This window comes from Paramisgurnus dabryanus, chromosome 2 (assembly GCF_030506205.2).
Source record: "Paramisgurnus dabryanus chromosome 2, PD_genome_1.1, whole genome shotgun sequence".
Classification (NCBI taxonomy): domain Eukaryota; kingdom Metazoa; phylum Chordata; class Actinopteri; order Cypriniformes; family Cobitidae; genus Paramisgurnus; species Paramisgurnus dabryanus.
The window spans coordinates 29,520,638-29,536,424 of NC_133338.1; the positions used below are offsets into that span (position 1 = coordinate 29,520,638).

At 37.2% G+C, this 15,787-nt stretch overlaps 1 protein-coding gene across 1 annotated transcript; it reads right to left on the reverse strand.

The window, feature by feature from the left end:
* Positions 1–1,553: 1,553 nt before the first annotated feature.
* lin7c (lin-7 homolog C (C. elegans)) lies at positions 1,554–12,719 on the reverse strand. Its single transcript, XM_065267934.1, has 5 exons — positions 12,564–12,719; positions 11,569–11,687; positions 6,411–6,482; positions 5,736–5,945; positions 1,554–4,233 (listed from the first exon to the last, which is right to left on the reverse strand). Exons 1-5 carry the CDS (start codon positions 12,598–12,600, stop codon positions 4,066–4,068), a joined length of 606 nt encoding a protein of 201 aa, XP_065124006.1. The 5' UTR covers positions 12,601–12,719; the 3' UTR covers positions 1,554–4,065.
* Between the last annotated feature and the right edge of the window lie 3,068 nt (positions 12,720–15,787).

The window sequence follows — 15,787 nt, forward strand, 5'->3', positions numbered from 1 at the left end:
GCTACTGGTGGCACTTATGCACAGATATTGCATAATCTATTGGAAAGCGGACGAGTCATTAGTTGGGTTAGTAAAATAACGAAACTATAGATTTTAAATAGAAGAAAAAAATGTTTTTGTTAAAGAGATATTTTTTTTAAAAGTTTAAAAATGCACAACTCTTCTCAAGTGGAAGAAAGCTATACTTTTCCCATTACGTGCAACCTATCGGAAAGCGCAGATGAGTTCGTTGGGTTAGTAACGAAATTATAGATTTAAGTACAAAATAGAATTTATATAAAGAGAAATGTTGAAATAAAAAGTGCAGAACTCTTCTTAAGTGAAAGTAACGAATAATAATTATATAATAACGAATAATAGTTTCCAATGGCTTGCACGTAAATATCTGTGCATGTGCCACCAGTACTCCGTCCGAGCGCCTCTTCAGCACCGCGGCCAGCACTTATTAATACCAAACAAAGTGAACAAGTTGGTATTTCTGTCCAGAAACATTGAAATTTAAACATGATTTGTGTAACATTATGTAAATTCTGCATCTCGGTCTGATTGTTGTTTCCGTTTTCTTTGTCTTGACGTTCGCTGAATTCTGGGTTTATATTTTAAACTGCCGCTTCAGTGCAGTATAGAGCTATTTAACAAGCACGATCTTCCGAGATACTATGCTACTAATAATTCATTAATAACTGCTGTTTTCTTGTGCAGAATTAAATATTTATAGTAAAATGTGTATATAAAAAAAATAATAATTTGGGCGCACGGACGCCCCAAGGGGTCAGCGGCGCCCTTAGCATTTGCCTATTCCGCCTATGCCCAGGGCCGGCCCTGCCTTACTATAAACATTACTTTTTACATTATGAGGCAAAAGAAAGGTTACTGATATATTTTAAGATATGTCAGCGCAAGTTGGTTTCAGTTTGGAAATAATTATTTTTGTCTAGGACTAGTCTAATCCCTGTCCGGGAAACCGCCCCGTTATATAAAAATATAGTATGTAATAAAAACCTATGATGTTGCATTTATATTAATTCCAGTAAAAAACATTTGTATAGAGTGCCAAACAACTATATTAAAGAGATAGTTCATCCAAAAATGAAAATTCTGTCATCATTTACTCATCCTCACGTTGTTTTAAACCTGTTTGAGTATCTTTATTCTATTGAACAGAAAAGAACATATTTTGATAAATGATGGTAAGCACTAAGCACCCATTGACTTTCATAGTAGAAAAAACAAATACTATGGCAGAAAATGGGTACTGCCAACTGTGTGCTTACTACCATATCTCAAAATACTTTCTTTGTGTTCAACAGAATTAAGAAACTCATACAGGTTTAAAACAACATGAGGGCGAATAAATTACAATTTTAATTTTGGGGTGATCCCTTTACTATGTTGTCCTGCAGTGCCCTCTAGTGTTCAGGTAAAACAGTTGCCAGTCTGGGCAAAGGATGCAACATTGTACAGTTGTCTGCACACACAATGGTCAGATGAAAGAATAAGGTTAAGAACACACAAATGCTGAAAACGCCAAAATAAATAAACTGAAAACAAGATCACTTTCATCAGTCTTTATACATCCACATTATTGTAACACAGTACAGCAGGAAAAACATGTCAAACGATACAATAGGTTCTTAGAAACAGTCCAAACTAGCTGACCGTACATTGAAAGAGCTCCCAGAATGTTGCAAGTTTGGTCTTTTACTTGAAACAGAGAGAGAACTTGGTCAAGGTAAATCAATACAAAGCATTTGTCGCAAAAAGATCTTATCACTTATCAAAAAGGGGAAAAATATCAAAAGAAAAAGAGGTTACAAAAATAGTCTGTCGGTCCCCCTGTGGACATTTCCAAGTATTAATGGGGATTAAGTAACCTGCTCGAGATGATTACAGAAGGATCGTATCTTATTGCTCTTGTGATACATGAAGCTTTAAAATCATGATATTATACAAACATCCAACCTGAGCACATTATACACCACAGAAAGAAAAGGGATCACTTGATTTTGACGTTTTTGCTCAATAACAAAAATGATTCCTTCATGCGAGACATCAGACCTCCCTTTTATCTCTCACCCCCAAAACACCTATGTATCTCACAGCTCGGGGTGAGTCATGGGCCTCTATAATTAGACACGTTAAATATTTTATGAGAGACTGAGAAAAATAGACTAGCGTGTTAGTACACTGAAAATACCTGCATTCGAGTTTAAAAATACGTAGTGTTGCATTTTGTGAAAATGAGTACAAAGTGAAAGTGCAGTGTTTTAAAATTATTCAACAAATCAAACTACATCAAATAAAGCTTTTGGCGACAACATTAATCACATAGAAATAAAACTTCAGTTATATACTGAAGTATCTGGATAAGACCTAAATATTACTAAAGAGATTTCCTGATGAACGCTTGACAATTTCTATATGGATGAACAATCTGTTGAATTTTTACAGAAAGGACTGATTAGTTTTTTTAATATCAAAATAAAATTAAAGCCACAAGGTCTTATTGCATCAAAAAAAATCTGTTTTAGGTTTCTCAAAAACAAATAAATTAGAGAGGGCAAGAAGGAAGAAAATAAAGACAGCACCAATTTTTCCTTGAGCTTTCTTTTTAAAAACATCTCATAAAAAAATCTTGCGTTGACAAATAGTGTTAATAATGTTGATATTCTCTAACATTCATTTTCTCATTCGTTGTTCGGCTAGAATTACGGCCAGTTGTTACCTGATGATATAATAATCATTTAAGTGAAATAGATTCTGAAACATGACGCAGGTCTTTGTAATTACAAGCATGAACGGAGCGTACCATATGGACCCATAGCGGGCTGAAAGGCAAGTGCCATATTAACATTCATACAGCATTTTAAAACGACAGACGAATGAACAATAAAACAACTACATCATGCTGATGTGCCCCTACGGTTTTGAAATATAGTGTTGCTGCTTCTGACACAAACACTTGAACGCAAGCCTACATACAGTAAGAGCTCAAGACCGCCGCACTGCGTTTCTGCTGTGTGCTTTATACATGGCATATGCTTTGACAATTCACATCAGATAGATAAATCAAAATGATTCAATGTCCAAACAGAGCCACTAGCATCTCCTCAGAACAGCTGTTTGGCAGGACCGCTCAGTGCCATTTGTATACACTGCATTCAATCAAAAGCACTGTTTACATGCCAATCTGAGCCATATGTAACATGTTTTGCCTAGGCTGAATGCAAACCCAAATGTTCACAAAATAGTGTTGGTTAACATTTCTACTTTGTTTGATAAAAGTTAATGTTTATTTGATTGAACGAATGTGCCAATTACTGTATATATATATATTAATGGTGAACACATTATTAGATAACATATTTCCTTGTCAGCACGCATTGTAAACATTGTGAGGCTTGATCACATTTGGGTCAGTAAACAGGATACGTCTGGTGGAGTATATGGAAGATTTACAGCTGACATTTTGAGTTTGAATCTCTCAATGTTTATGTTGTGTCGCCGCTGTCACTTCTCTTTTAAGCAACCCAAAATGAGATTTTTAAATCCATGAGCAGACACTTAAAAAAGCAAGCATGATAAACACAATTAACCACTGATTATTATAAAAATACATGCTTCCTTTGAGATTATTCTGTTAAGAACATTTTTAGTAAGACGTAGTAGTGTTCAATCGTGAGTTTGGACCATGAAACCGCCTACGATGGTAACATACCAAGGGGCTGTGGCCATCTTTTCGAGGCACTTTGACATTTTCATTCAATTCGCCTCAGGAGTTGTACATTGCAATGGTCCCCTTGCATATCTAACCAATCAACACCCCAAACTGACAGTACATTCGTAATACTGCACCAATAGGGCATTTGTGATGCGAGTGACATCATCAAGAGCCAAGGTAGTGTTCATGCTATGAGAAAGAAGTGTGTGAAAGGACAGGATTTAGAAAGTGCCAAACATGTGGCTAATCCCTGGCTGGAGAAAAGGGACGAGAAAGTGTGAACGAGGAAGACAGATGGCAGAAGAATTAAAGACAAAGAGGGAGGGGGGCACAGGAGAGGCATCCTACTGGGGAAAGTTGTTCTGTTGCCGGCGTTTGGCAGACCTCAACTTCTCGAAGCGGGACTCCATCTCTTCCAAGACCTTAGGGGTGTACCGTACCACCAGCTTCACTGTACCCTGAGCGGCCTTTAACAGCTCCACAGCCTTCTCGTGGTGCTCTCCTTCTACGCTCTGAAAGACAGAAACAGTGTGATCTCTTGCTCTCTGACTAGTCATGTTTTTCAATTAAGACTACATTAATCTGAATCTCTTTTACTATACGTTCTGGCCATCCATCCATACCTAGATGCTGTTTGTTCCATCTTTTTGAAAATGTGTCTTCAAAGAGAATAAATGTAACCCAGAGTTTCGATATTTTATTCTATTTAAAACTTGACTCTTCTGTAGTTACATTGTGTACTAAGACCGACGGAAAATTAAAATCTGCGATTTTCTAGGCAGATATGGCTAGGAACTATTCTCTCCTTCAGGCGTAATAATCAAGGACTTTTCTGCTGTAACATGGCTGCAGGAGGCGCAATGATATTACGCAGCGGCTAAAAAATAGTCCCCTGCTATTGAAAGTAACAAAGGGGACTATTTTCAGCTGCTGCGTAATATCACTAGCACAGCAAAGTCCTTGATTATTACGCCAGAATGAGAGTATAGTTCCTAGCCATATCTGCCTACAAAATCGCAGATTTAAATTTTCCGTCGGTATTAGCACACGATGTAACTACAGAAAAGTCAAGTTTAAAATAGGAAAAATATAGAAACTCTTTGGTTATTTTTGCACAATGCTAATGGTGTAATCAGATTCAATGGATTATGCTAAAACTGGTACCGCCAGACCCAGAGATCAGCTGAATGGATTCCAAAGCATAAAAAATCTAATGTTTAACTCTAGGGGCGCTGGAAAATGAGCATTTTTTTTTTAAGTGGAGTGTCACTTTAATATTGATTAAGTTCAAAGATTAAAATTAAAGTGACATCAATGATTAAAATCAAACTTTGAAGCTCCCAATCTTATAATTAGATTATGAAACTTTAGCCTGGATTTCACAGACAAGGTCATACATTTGAAAATGCAGATTTCACATAGTGGTGCGTGCAAGGGAAACAGGGATATACCAGGGGGTATATCATGAAAATCTGACTTTTTCCATGTTTAAGTGCTATAATTGGGTCCCCAGTGCTTCTATCAACTTAGAAAATGTGAAAAAGATCAACCCAGTAACTTAGTTTTGGTAAGCCATTCTCTGCAAGCATGTGAAAAAAATAGGTTATTGAAATTTCTCTCCCCTTGTGATGTCAGAAGGGGATAATACCGCCGCTTAATCTGCACCCAATGGCACTGCGATATAGTGCAGAGATCAGCCCATTTGCATTTTAAAGGATACACCCAAAATAGCACATTTTTGCTCACACCTACAAAGTGGCAATTTTTAACATGCTATAATAATTCATCTATATGGTATTCTGAGCTAAAACTTCATATATATACTCTGGAGACACCAAAAATGTATTTGACATCTAAAAAAGTCTTGCAAAATGTCCTCTTTAAAACAACAATGATGTATTTGCTTGGTGATTTGATCTAACGTGTAAGGTAACAGCAGGTGGTGTGGTGTCGAGTTACAGACATCATCCAATAAATAAACTAGGAAGCACATCATTTAAAGTCATGTTCGTACCACTCCATTAACAGAAAGCAGCTGATCTCCTCTTTTCAGACCGCCATGTCGATCAGCGATGCCTCCAGGAATGATACGCGAGATGTAGATGGGCGAGTTTTGTTCCTTTCCACCCATGATGTTGAACCCCAGCCCCTCCTCTGTTTTGGGGAGCTCCACCACACGGGGGTGAGAGTGACCCTCACTTGCTGCAAATGCAGCCACCGTAGCCTAGGAACAGAGCAAAGATGTGAGTGCACAACAATGGCTGTATTAATGGGAATAAATGTGACCAAGTCTGTTAAAACCTAGCTAAAGTCATACCATTTTCGACATAATATCAACCTATGTAATGTAAAGAACATTTAACATATAACCTTGATATCTCCAATGATTGAGTAAAACCACATCAAGGATTATGTGAAATCAATAAATCAAAAATATGTATTATATAATGTTGATGATTTACTAATAAGTCAAAAACCAGGAAACGGTCAGATGCCAAAAATAAGCTGCTTATATTTTTCAGGCCATCGGTCTAGTGTTTCAAAGAAGTATTACAACCAGCATAATTAGATAATGAGATTGACTGTCTATCTTTAAACATTCATTCTAAAAATAGGCGGCAAAACGACTGTGTGGGTTTGAAGCAAGCTGAATGAAAATTGTTTGACTGCAAAATAAACACCGACTTACCTTTGCTGTTGCATTGGCCCTCACTTCTGGGCTGCTATTTATGTCCACTGTTTCGTACACATGCTCATACACCTGAAAAAGGCATGCAATAAAAACTTAAAATACTGCTTACAAACCGCCAAAGCCATCCAGATAAACAAAAGAAACAAAATTCGATTCCTATTTCCACAAACTAAAAAATGCTTTTGTTTACATCTCATATGCCAAAGTCTTGGATCCATACCTTGTGCATAGTAATTCACCCTTAAAAAGCCTTTAAAGTCCAGCACATTACTTAGTCCGCTTTAGATGATCGCCAATGAACAGTTACCATTTACAGAACAACCGTGTCCCTGCCTGGACGAAATCTGTGACTGGAAAACCACATTATGATGTCTTGCAATTCAATCTGTATAGTAGTGGGAGTGAGGGGGCATTGAATCAGATCTCTTTACATGGCTCGCTTCTAATGGTTTAACACATTATAAATCACAAATCCATCTCCCATTCAGGGTCACATTTAGATCTCCACCCACGTGCATCCGCATTCTACTGCGAGTTGTGCATGTTTATCTGAGTATCAAGCATCGGTCTGAGATATAATGCTTAAGAAACAGAGCTGCGGATTTACCAATTAACCTCCTTACTTATTTACTTCAAAAGAGCAACATTTTACTCAAGCACCATTGCATGTGATTAGGTAAACAAGCATTTCTAGAAAACAGCATGGGTGGCATTGGTTTTACAAGACAAGGAAAATAAAGAGTGTTCTGTCCTGCCAGGGCCCTGTTTTAATAAGCTTGCGTAGGCAAAGATCTAAGAGACCTGCCGAAAGCAAGTTCAACTTTGCCTGGGTTTCAGTGAACTAATGATGCATCTCTAAGACTAACAAAATAGTAAAGATAAAAACTGTGACAGTGTTACCTGTAAAATGAGGCTATAACTTATTTGACAAAACTCTGGCTGCAACCTCTGAAACTCCTTTGAAGTCTGTGACACCATGTCTTATATTACCATGCCATTCTTTAATAAAGTCCCTGTGAACCGGAAGTCGCAACGAAATGGTGATAGTGGACGTAAGCTTGTGTTTTTCACTGTGAAATGATTGTATAATAAAATGTAAGTGTTTCGTTCAGAAATGGAACTGGCATCGGACTGACAGTCAGAGGGGGCGGAGATAACGGATGCTCCCAACAAAGCCGTCTAGCTGACGTCATCAAAAAAAGATCGCCACAAGAGGACGGAAATACATTTTCAGATTTTGTATTTAAGTTTATGAGGGCACATTAATTTTTGACTGTTAATTGTTTATTATAAACACTGCAGTATTGCATCAAAAAATGTCCATTTTAATATCATTGGGACTAATTTGCAACTTTTTTGTGTGATTTAATGTTTTCATATAAAATCGACCTACAACCTTGGTCTCTTTAATATTGACTAAGTAACGCCATGTAAAATCAAATTTGATGCACCTAATCTCATTATTAGATCATGAGACCTTAGTCACAGGCAGGGTCACATATTATTTGGCAAAATAATTATTTATTTAAGGTGGAAACATCTTAAGGGCATTTAATATTCCTTGGTAAAATATGTGGCAAAATTACTAAAACTAGGAATAGAAAAAAATTATTTGAGGTCCTGATAGTAACGGTACATGCACACAGGGCATAAGGGTTAACACATGATGGAAGGCTTGTCTGAAGCGTGGCCAACAGCCAATCACAGTGGCCGCAACAAATACTCCGGTCTTGCGTAATTGGTTGGCTCATACTAGGTTATTTGCATAATGTGATCTGATTGACTGATGCACACATAGGTGCTTGAAAAGTTGAGAAAATTTCAACTTCTGCCACAAGCAACGGCAGTGACACGACTTTGATGGATCCACAATTCAGTTCGGCAATGCATAGTAAATACATTAAAAGTAAATGAGAAGCGTAAACGCTTACGTCCTATGTGAATGTACCGTACAAGTTAGATCAGGCAACGTCATTCGTACAAAGAGTCATCTGAAGACTACACGTAGGCAAAGTTTTATCAGGGTTGGAGCTAAAATCTGCAGGACATCGGCACTCCAGAACCGAAGTTGCCTACCCTTGGGTTAGATGATACTAAACAATGCTGATTTCACGGAGCTTCGCCAAACAAATCTTTTCACATTTGGTTGTATTCTATTTCAAGCAAGACAAAGAACAGCAGCTCCGGTCAGAGCATCACTTGTGTTAAGACTTCAGAGTTTAACAGTGAGAACGACAGATGACCAAACAGCAGGGAGGAGGCCAATCAAGTGCCAACAGTCTTAGATCCACGACATGGGCAACAGAACACTACAGCCGAGTTTTATTCCCAGTCTGCAACAGACAAATGGATTGATGCTATTTGTATACTTCAGAATCAATATCCAGTCCTTCTGCACAGTGACTACTCTACGTGCTACACTGATAAGCATGCCGTCATAAACACTAGGGAGATGCATTTTACCTGCTCGAGTACTTAAAAGATAAATCATCAGACTGCTCACTGAGGCTCTATTTTAGAATTGATCTATTTATAGATCGTCTATGTCACTCTTTGGCAGTTGAATTGTGTCTTGCATGTTTTTCTCACAGCAAATGCGTCATGTGTTGTAAAATGTTCCTGATAACTGATAAAGCATTGCATTTGCAAGGCAAAGGTTTTGAGTTTGATCCTACATAAGAATGTACATTTATTAAATGATAAAATCTAAAATGTAAAAATCAATAATTTTAATAATTTTGTGTTTTCATTAGCAAATACTGACATTGCTTATCCTCAGATTTTTAAAAAATCACTTATGTCTGATGAAGGCTAGCTTTCTAGCTTTCTTTTCAACACCATGCCACATTCTTTGGCTATGTTCATGGTGAAAGTTGAGTTTAATAAAATTAATTAAAACTAAAAAAAAAGTTAAACTGCAAAAACTAAACTACATTTAGAGCAGTGGTCTCAAACTCCCGAATCGTGGGCCATTTGCGGCCCGCCCTCCCCCTCTCTGCGGCCCGAGTTAAAAACCACTGCATATATATATATATGTGGTAGAAGTATATATATATTCCATAAATAAATAATAGAATTTAAACAGTACATTTACAGAAATATTGTACTTTTTTTAACCTTAAAATAGCTCTGTGGCCCTCCGATGAAATGTCAATCACAGAAATGGCCCCAAGCCAGTTTTAGTTTGAGACCCCTGATTTAGAGGCTGGCCACTCACTTGAGGATGTAAGCACACTTTTGCGCCAAATTTGCACTCCCGTGATCGGAGGGATGAGATGTTACGTGGGCCAATTCAAGGTTCTTTGGAACAAAAATCCCTAATTGTGTGGTGTCATTCCTGCTCTTGATCGCTCTGGACACTGCTTCCGATGGGACACCCGCAATTGCTAATGCAAGCAAGTTTCAACCAGATGTTGCGTGTTTTTAGCTAAAACACGGCAGCCACAAACACATCATTAAAGTGGAGTACTGAGAAAAAAGATTGACTTGTAAAATTAAATGGCCAGCAGTACAAGTTTTTATAATGTGCATGCAAAAACTATCACAACACACTTGTTTTTATAAGAGTCTCATTTAGATGGATAGAGATTAGATACTTCTTTCATCCCAGTGGGAAATACTTTATTCATCCCAGTGGGCAATAGGCTTTATGCCCAGCTGCACTACTTCCTGAACTTCAGCTCCAGCCAGCTCCTTGTTTCCTGTATGCAATTATTGGCCAAACTGATTAATCCAGGTGTGTCTGATTATTGTTGTTGTGACTACTGAGGTCAGGCACACCTGGATTAATCAGTTTGTTTGTGACTACTGAGGTCAGGCACACCTGGATTAATCAGTTTGTCCAATAATGGCAGACAGGAAACAAGGAGCTGGCTGAAGTTCAGGAAGTAGTGCAGCTGGGCATGAAGCCTATTCACAGAATCCAGCAGTAGCCACAAAGTTAATAATAACAAAAGGCATGCAATACAGCTTGATTATTTGTGACAGTTTCTGCAAGACCTCATGTCACAATGAATTCGTAGCTACAGTCACGAGTGTGTGATCTTGCAGTCTGTTAAAATGGTCTAGTGTGTGTAGTTAGTGTGATTTTTTTTAAATCAGTGGAAATCAGGGTTGCTGGGGTGAGGTGGTAACGGTGAACCCCATAAACTCCGTTTTCATCACTCTACACCAGGGGTTCTCAAAGTTTACATTCAAAGGTCCAAATCTGAATTCTCATAATTTTCATAGGTCCGGAAAAACTTTATGTTAATCATTTGTTTATATAACAAATCAACACAAATAGTTTGGGAAAAAAATAAGTGTATTTTGCATTTAAAGTAAAAAAAATTTTAACATAAACACAAGAAATATGCCAAAAGTAACCAGGTGCAAAATACAGAGCAACCTAATTAGAGAAATGGCACAGTTTGTTCTCCATCAGATGCATAAACCACGGCAAAAAAAGTGTGGTTGGTAGGCAGAGAAACTGACCTAAATTAGGGGTGCACCTATAAATTGGCTTATGATTCTTGCTATGCTTCTCAATGAATTACTGTGAAATGCTGCTACATCCAAAAGCCAGGGGGCGCTCTCGGGCAGAAACTTAATATGCACTGCAGACGAAGAACTAGACACACGGAGCTCCAGGAAATGTCTTAAGGGTACATTTATATTCCTGTTCTTCAAACCTTTTCAGGTATTTTCATGATAATAAAGAATATGTATAAAGATTATGTTTGACGAGTGTTGCTTTTTCAAATGCATGTTTTAAACGACTCAAACCAACAGTGATTTCAGATTGATAAGGACTTAATGATCAAAAGCCGTAGTACATGAAGTAGCTGTGCATAATATCTGGGTGTGATGGCTACAGCGTCACACAGAAAATTTTTAAATAATTCGTTTTATTTTCGGACCAGGAATACTCTTAAATCTAAAAAGAAAAAAAACTAAACGAATAGTTTACAAGTTTAATGTGCATCTGTAAAGTAGCAAATGCACACATTTAATCAATCACATAGAAATTAATGCACTTGTAATATGAAGTGGACGCGGGTCCGGATCAAGTTCCCGTCGGGTCCGGATCCGGACCGGAGTCCGGACTTTGAGAAACCCTGCTCTACACAGTAGTATGCATTGAATTTATGGATACACATATGCGATGCACATTTACCTCCCGCACAGCGTTGCAGAATTCACTCTGTAAAACCCTCTGGAGTGCCTGCAGCTTCTGGGGAGGCACTTCGCCTGTTCTCTGGAGTTTATCCAGCAGCTCAATTGCACGAGATATGTCTGTAGAGAAACATTTGCAAAACAATGAGGCAAGCCCAGACCATGGATAATCATTTGCATCGTTCCACATGGTGATGTGGTCTTTGGCAGTGTTTATTTTTGCGAAAGTTAAAGGCTTTAGTAAATGTAAAGATGCATTCAATTTTACATATAATACTTCTTCCTAATAAAACACACAGTTTGCGCTGCTGTACTGTTTCCTGACAAATGTTTTGGGTGCTTTTTCTATCAACTATAGATCAACATATTTTGGACAAATGAACTACTAAAATTAGCGACCCTTCAGACTTCTCAGCGTCACCCACACAAGTAACTACTTCCAAATTATTTTGTACACATTCATTTTAGGAACTTGAATAATCTTTAACAACATATGTGAAGAACTCCGATCATCACAAATCAGTGCGTTTGCTAATATACAAGCCAACATTCACTCCTCAGTAAATAGAGTTCCCATAGGCTGTAAGATGTGGAGTAAAGAGGCGATGACAGAATCAGAATCAGTCAGAATATCACTGACAGTCTATAATAATAAACCAGCAGGATTAATAACACACTGATCTGAACACTAAGCGATCAGCACTAACCATGCTAACACTGCTCACAAAGGAGTACTATCCTCGTCTCGGCTTTTATTTACCTCAAACACGTTAATTTAGCGACTCGATTAATTTACACTAACATTTTACACGTTTTCGATGGTAAAGTCTGTTAATATTATGAATGGTTTAATACAGTAAACAGGAACTAGCTCCCGATCGTCATCCACTAATCCATCCTTATTAAGTGACAGCGGGATGTTTTTAGACCAAAGCGTGTGATTTCCACAACATACCGAACGTTATATTTAACGAAACGTTTTGGTGGGCAGCTTACCTCTTTCCAGACGCACAGGCTCTCCTAAAAAAGCCATTGTAGCCGGCTTATCGCTTGTTTGTTTGGCGAAAGTTCACCACTCGCGTCTCGTCTGATGTGTTTCTTGTTGTTGGCTAGCTATTAGCTGAGCTTAAGCGCTCGGCTAATGCAAAGAGATTAGAGGAGGAGTCAAGAGCATCAATCCTGCGCTGCTTATGCGCAGTCACTGTTTGTGCTTAACCTAGCAAAAACTGAGCATCATTATGAGCGTCATTTCATGAATTTAGTAACATTTACAATTAAAATATAAAATAAGTTTAATACAAAAATGTATATATATACGAAATTAAGACAACTTAAAATTACAAGAAATTGAATTGTGGTATCTCAGCTATGTATTTTTTATTTTATTATTATTTATTACTTTGGAAAAGTACCAGGGCTGACAGTAACAAGTTTGACAATTTCAAGCTAATTTTGCTATAACATGCCAGAAAACAAAAGCACGTTGTACACTTTAAAGGGATACTACTTGTAGATAATGATTATATGACATTAAATAATTACATTAAGTTACATTACTATAAATTACATTAAGTGTTTACATGTATACTTCTAAAATGGCAAAAGGGCAGTAGGGCCAAGCTCAAATCGCGGCAGTGGCAGCTAGTAGTGGCACTTCCGGCATTAGTAGTGGCACTTCCGGCATCTGGCTCATTTTGAGGCATCTAGTAGTGGCACTTCCGCGCGGCAGTGGCAGCTAGTGGTGGCACTTCCGGCATCTGGCTCATTTTGAGGCATCTAGTAGTGGCACTTGAGGCATCTGACTTATCTTGTTTGTGGCACCTCCGGCATCTTAAGGCAGCTAATCGTGGCACTTCCGGCATCGGACTCATCTTGAGGCATTTTGTGGTGGCACCGTGACTCTTTGAGGCAGCTGACAGTTTTTGTGTCATTTAGGGGTAGCACCGCCTCGTATATTTGTACCAGCTGTTTACGCGGTTTTTGTGCTGTCATAATGTTTGCGTGCTGGCTGTCAGACGGCCATGTGTGAGTGTGTTGTCATGATTGTGCGCGCACGCTGGCTGACAGTCGTTTATAGGTGCGGGCATTTCGAGATGCCACGGTTACTCTTGAGATGCCACCACTCTGCCCCCCGGAATAGAAATAATAGAATTCTAGTTTTCTCACTTTGTTCATCTTATCTTATTATTTTAGCAGGCAGACTGAGAAACACGTGGCTAAAATATTTATAATTTATTTAAACAGTATTTTAAAACCAGGAAGCCCCCATCTTTTACTAATCTTACAGTATTGCAATTCTCTTGTCTACCGGTAGGTGCCCCCAAGCACAAACGAGAAACACCGCCTATGCTTTTACTTATTTTGCCCCCTGCAAGTTGTTGGTTGTCAATTTTATTTTTAATATCTTTTTTTGTTCTGCAGATTAGAACTAAATAATACGGAAAAATTATGAAATCATTTTCAGTTTTAGTTTAACCCTTCTATTTGAATTTAGTTTTTACACATCATTTAAATATTTTAATTCATAATTTTTGTTACAATGGAAATTCTATTTTGTTCATTTTGTGCCCAAGAAAAACGGCATGAGAAACAATAGATTAGGGATGTGCCCGAAGCCGAATACGTTATTCGGAAGGGAAGGGATAATGGCTTTAAAACGAATAACGAATTCATCCGAATAACAGAAAAAATATTCGGCCAGACATAATCACGTGTTTACTGGAACAGCGCTAAATTATACACCCCTTAAAGCATGTATAATATGTGTGTGAAGTGAATGAGTGACATGAATGACATTTTCTGCGTGTCCCTTAGAAACGAGCTGTTTTGGAATTAGTTTTAAAACGCTGCTAATATCAAACTTATTTTAACCCAACTGTAAAAAATGAGCCATTTATTTTTTTTTTTTTATTTAATTACACAAGACCAGAAAACCTTGATAAAATGCTGCACTCTGATAATAAAATATTCGTTAATAACTCCGTGTCTCCGTGACTTCGGTCACAGATGATCTTTTAGTTAAAGCAAGCTTCATTGTCAATCTAGGTGAATATACAATAAATAAGTAAATAGATAAAAATATGAAAATGTAACATTTTAAAAGCAAAATTTAAACTGAAGATTATGACATGAATTGCAATTAACATAAAAAATAAAGTAAGTAAATAACAACTGAAACATTTGAATTAAATCTTTCTAATTACCTTATTGTTTAAAATAATTTTGCTTGTTTTGAAACTTGTCAAAACTTACTTTAAAATAATAGAGCGAATATCTGATTATTTATTAATAATAATTAATAAGGAAGTTTTTTTAAACAATTCGTTCTGTTCGCGCAAACGGTGTAGGCTATGGACATAGTTAATAATGAGCTCAGCAAGTTTGTAGTAATGCTTATTATGCTTTCGTAAATTCTTGTCAAAAGAATTTGTTTTTGAACTATTCTGTCAGTGCACGTACTTGCGTGTCTGTGTGTTGCGTTTCGGATCTGTCGATCTTAATAACTTTTTAACTTAAAACTTATCTCTCTTAATAACTCTTTAAACGTCAAGCAAGTCCTGCATTTTATTTTCAAATTCCGACATGTTTTTAAACCGAAACCAAGATGTCAGACATGACACGCATCTTAGTATTAATCATTTCACTCTCAGAAAACGTATGTTTAATTAATAGATGTTTAAGTATTTGAATCGCTAAACGAGGGATTAATGTAGGCTACTTATTTTTTCTGAAAACATCCCACTCATTTAGACAGAATGGGTCACTGTGCTGAAAGACACAATAAACGCTTAAAGGTGATTGTTACAGATACAAATACAAATACTGACTCCGCTGCACACCCCTACAATAGATTACTTTACAATAAATTAAATCAAGACAATAAAATATATAATGTATACTCTATATGCAGTAAAATACATACAATCACAAAATAGAAAATGTTATAAATTGTACAGTTGCTCAATAAACAGTATGAACGAGGAAAACAGTGCACAATGAGTAGCCTATAGGTAACAAGAAATTCGAAAATAACAGGAATGTCACTGTAATAACTAATTGTTATATGATTCTGTGCCGGTATAATTACATATAGTTTTGTTACATTATTTTAATATTTTATATATTCTGTTAATTCATATGACACAAACCTGCACATCGTGGTGGTGAGGAGAATGAGAATGTTTCACTTACAGTACATAAAGTGACAAATACCAAGCATT

What these genes read in the sequence shown, in the direction of transcription:
- lin7c (XM_065267934.1), bottom strand. Translation starts at nt 12,600, where the DNA reads ATGGCTTTTTTAGGAGAGCCTGTGCGTCTGGAAAGAG. An exon ending in GCCTGTGCGTCTGGAAAGAG is followed by an intron (nt 11,688 to 12,563) that starts GTAAGCTGCCCA and finishes GTTTCTCTACAG; the next exon opens with ACATATCTCGTGCAATTGAG. An exon ending in TCTGCAACGCTGTGCGGGAG is followed by an intron (nt 6,483 to 11,568) that starts GTAAATGTGCAT and finishes TGCCTTTTTCAG; the next exon opens with GTGTATGAGCATGTGTACGA.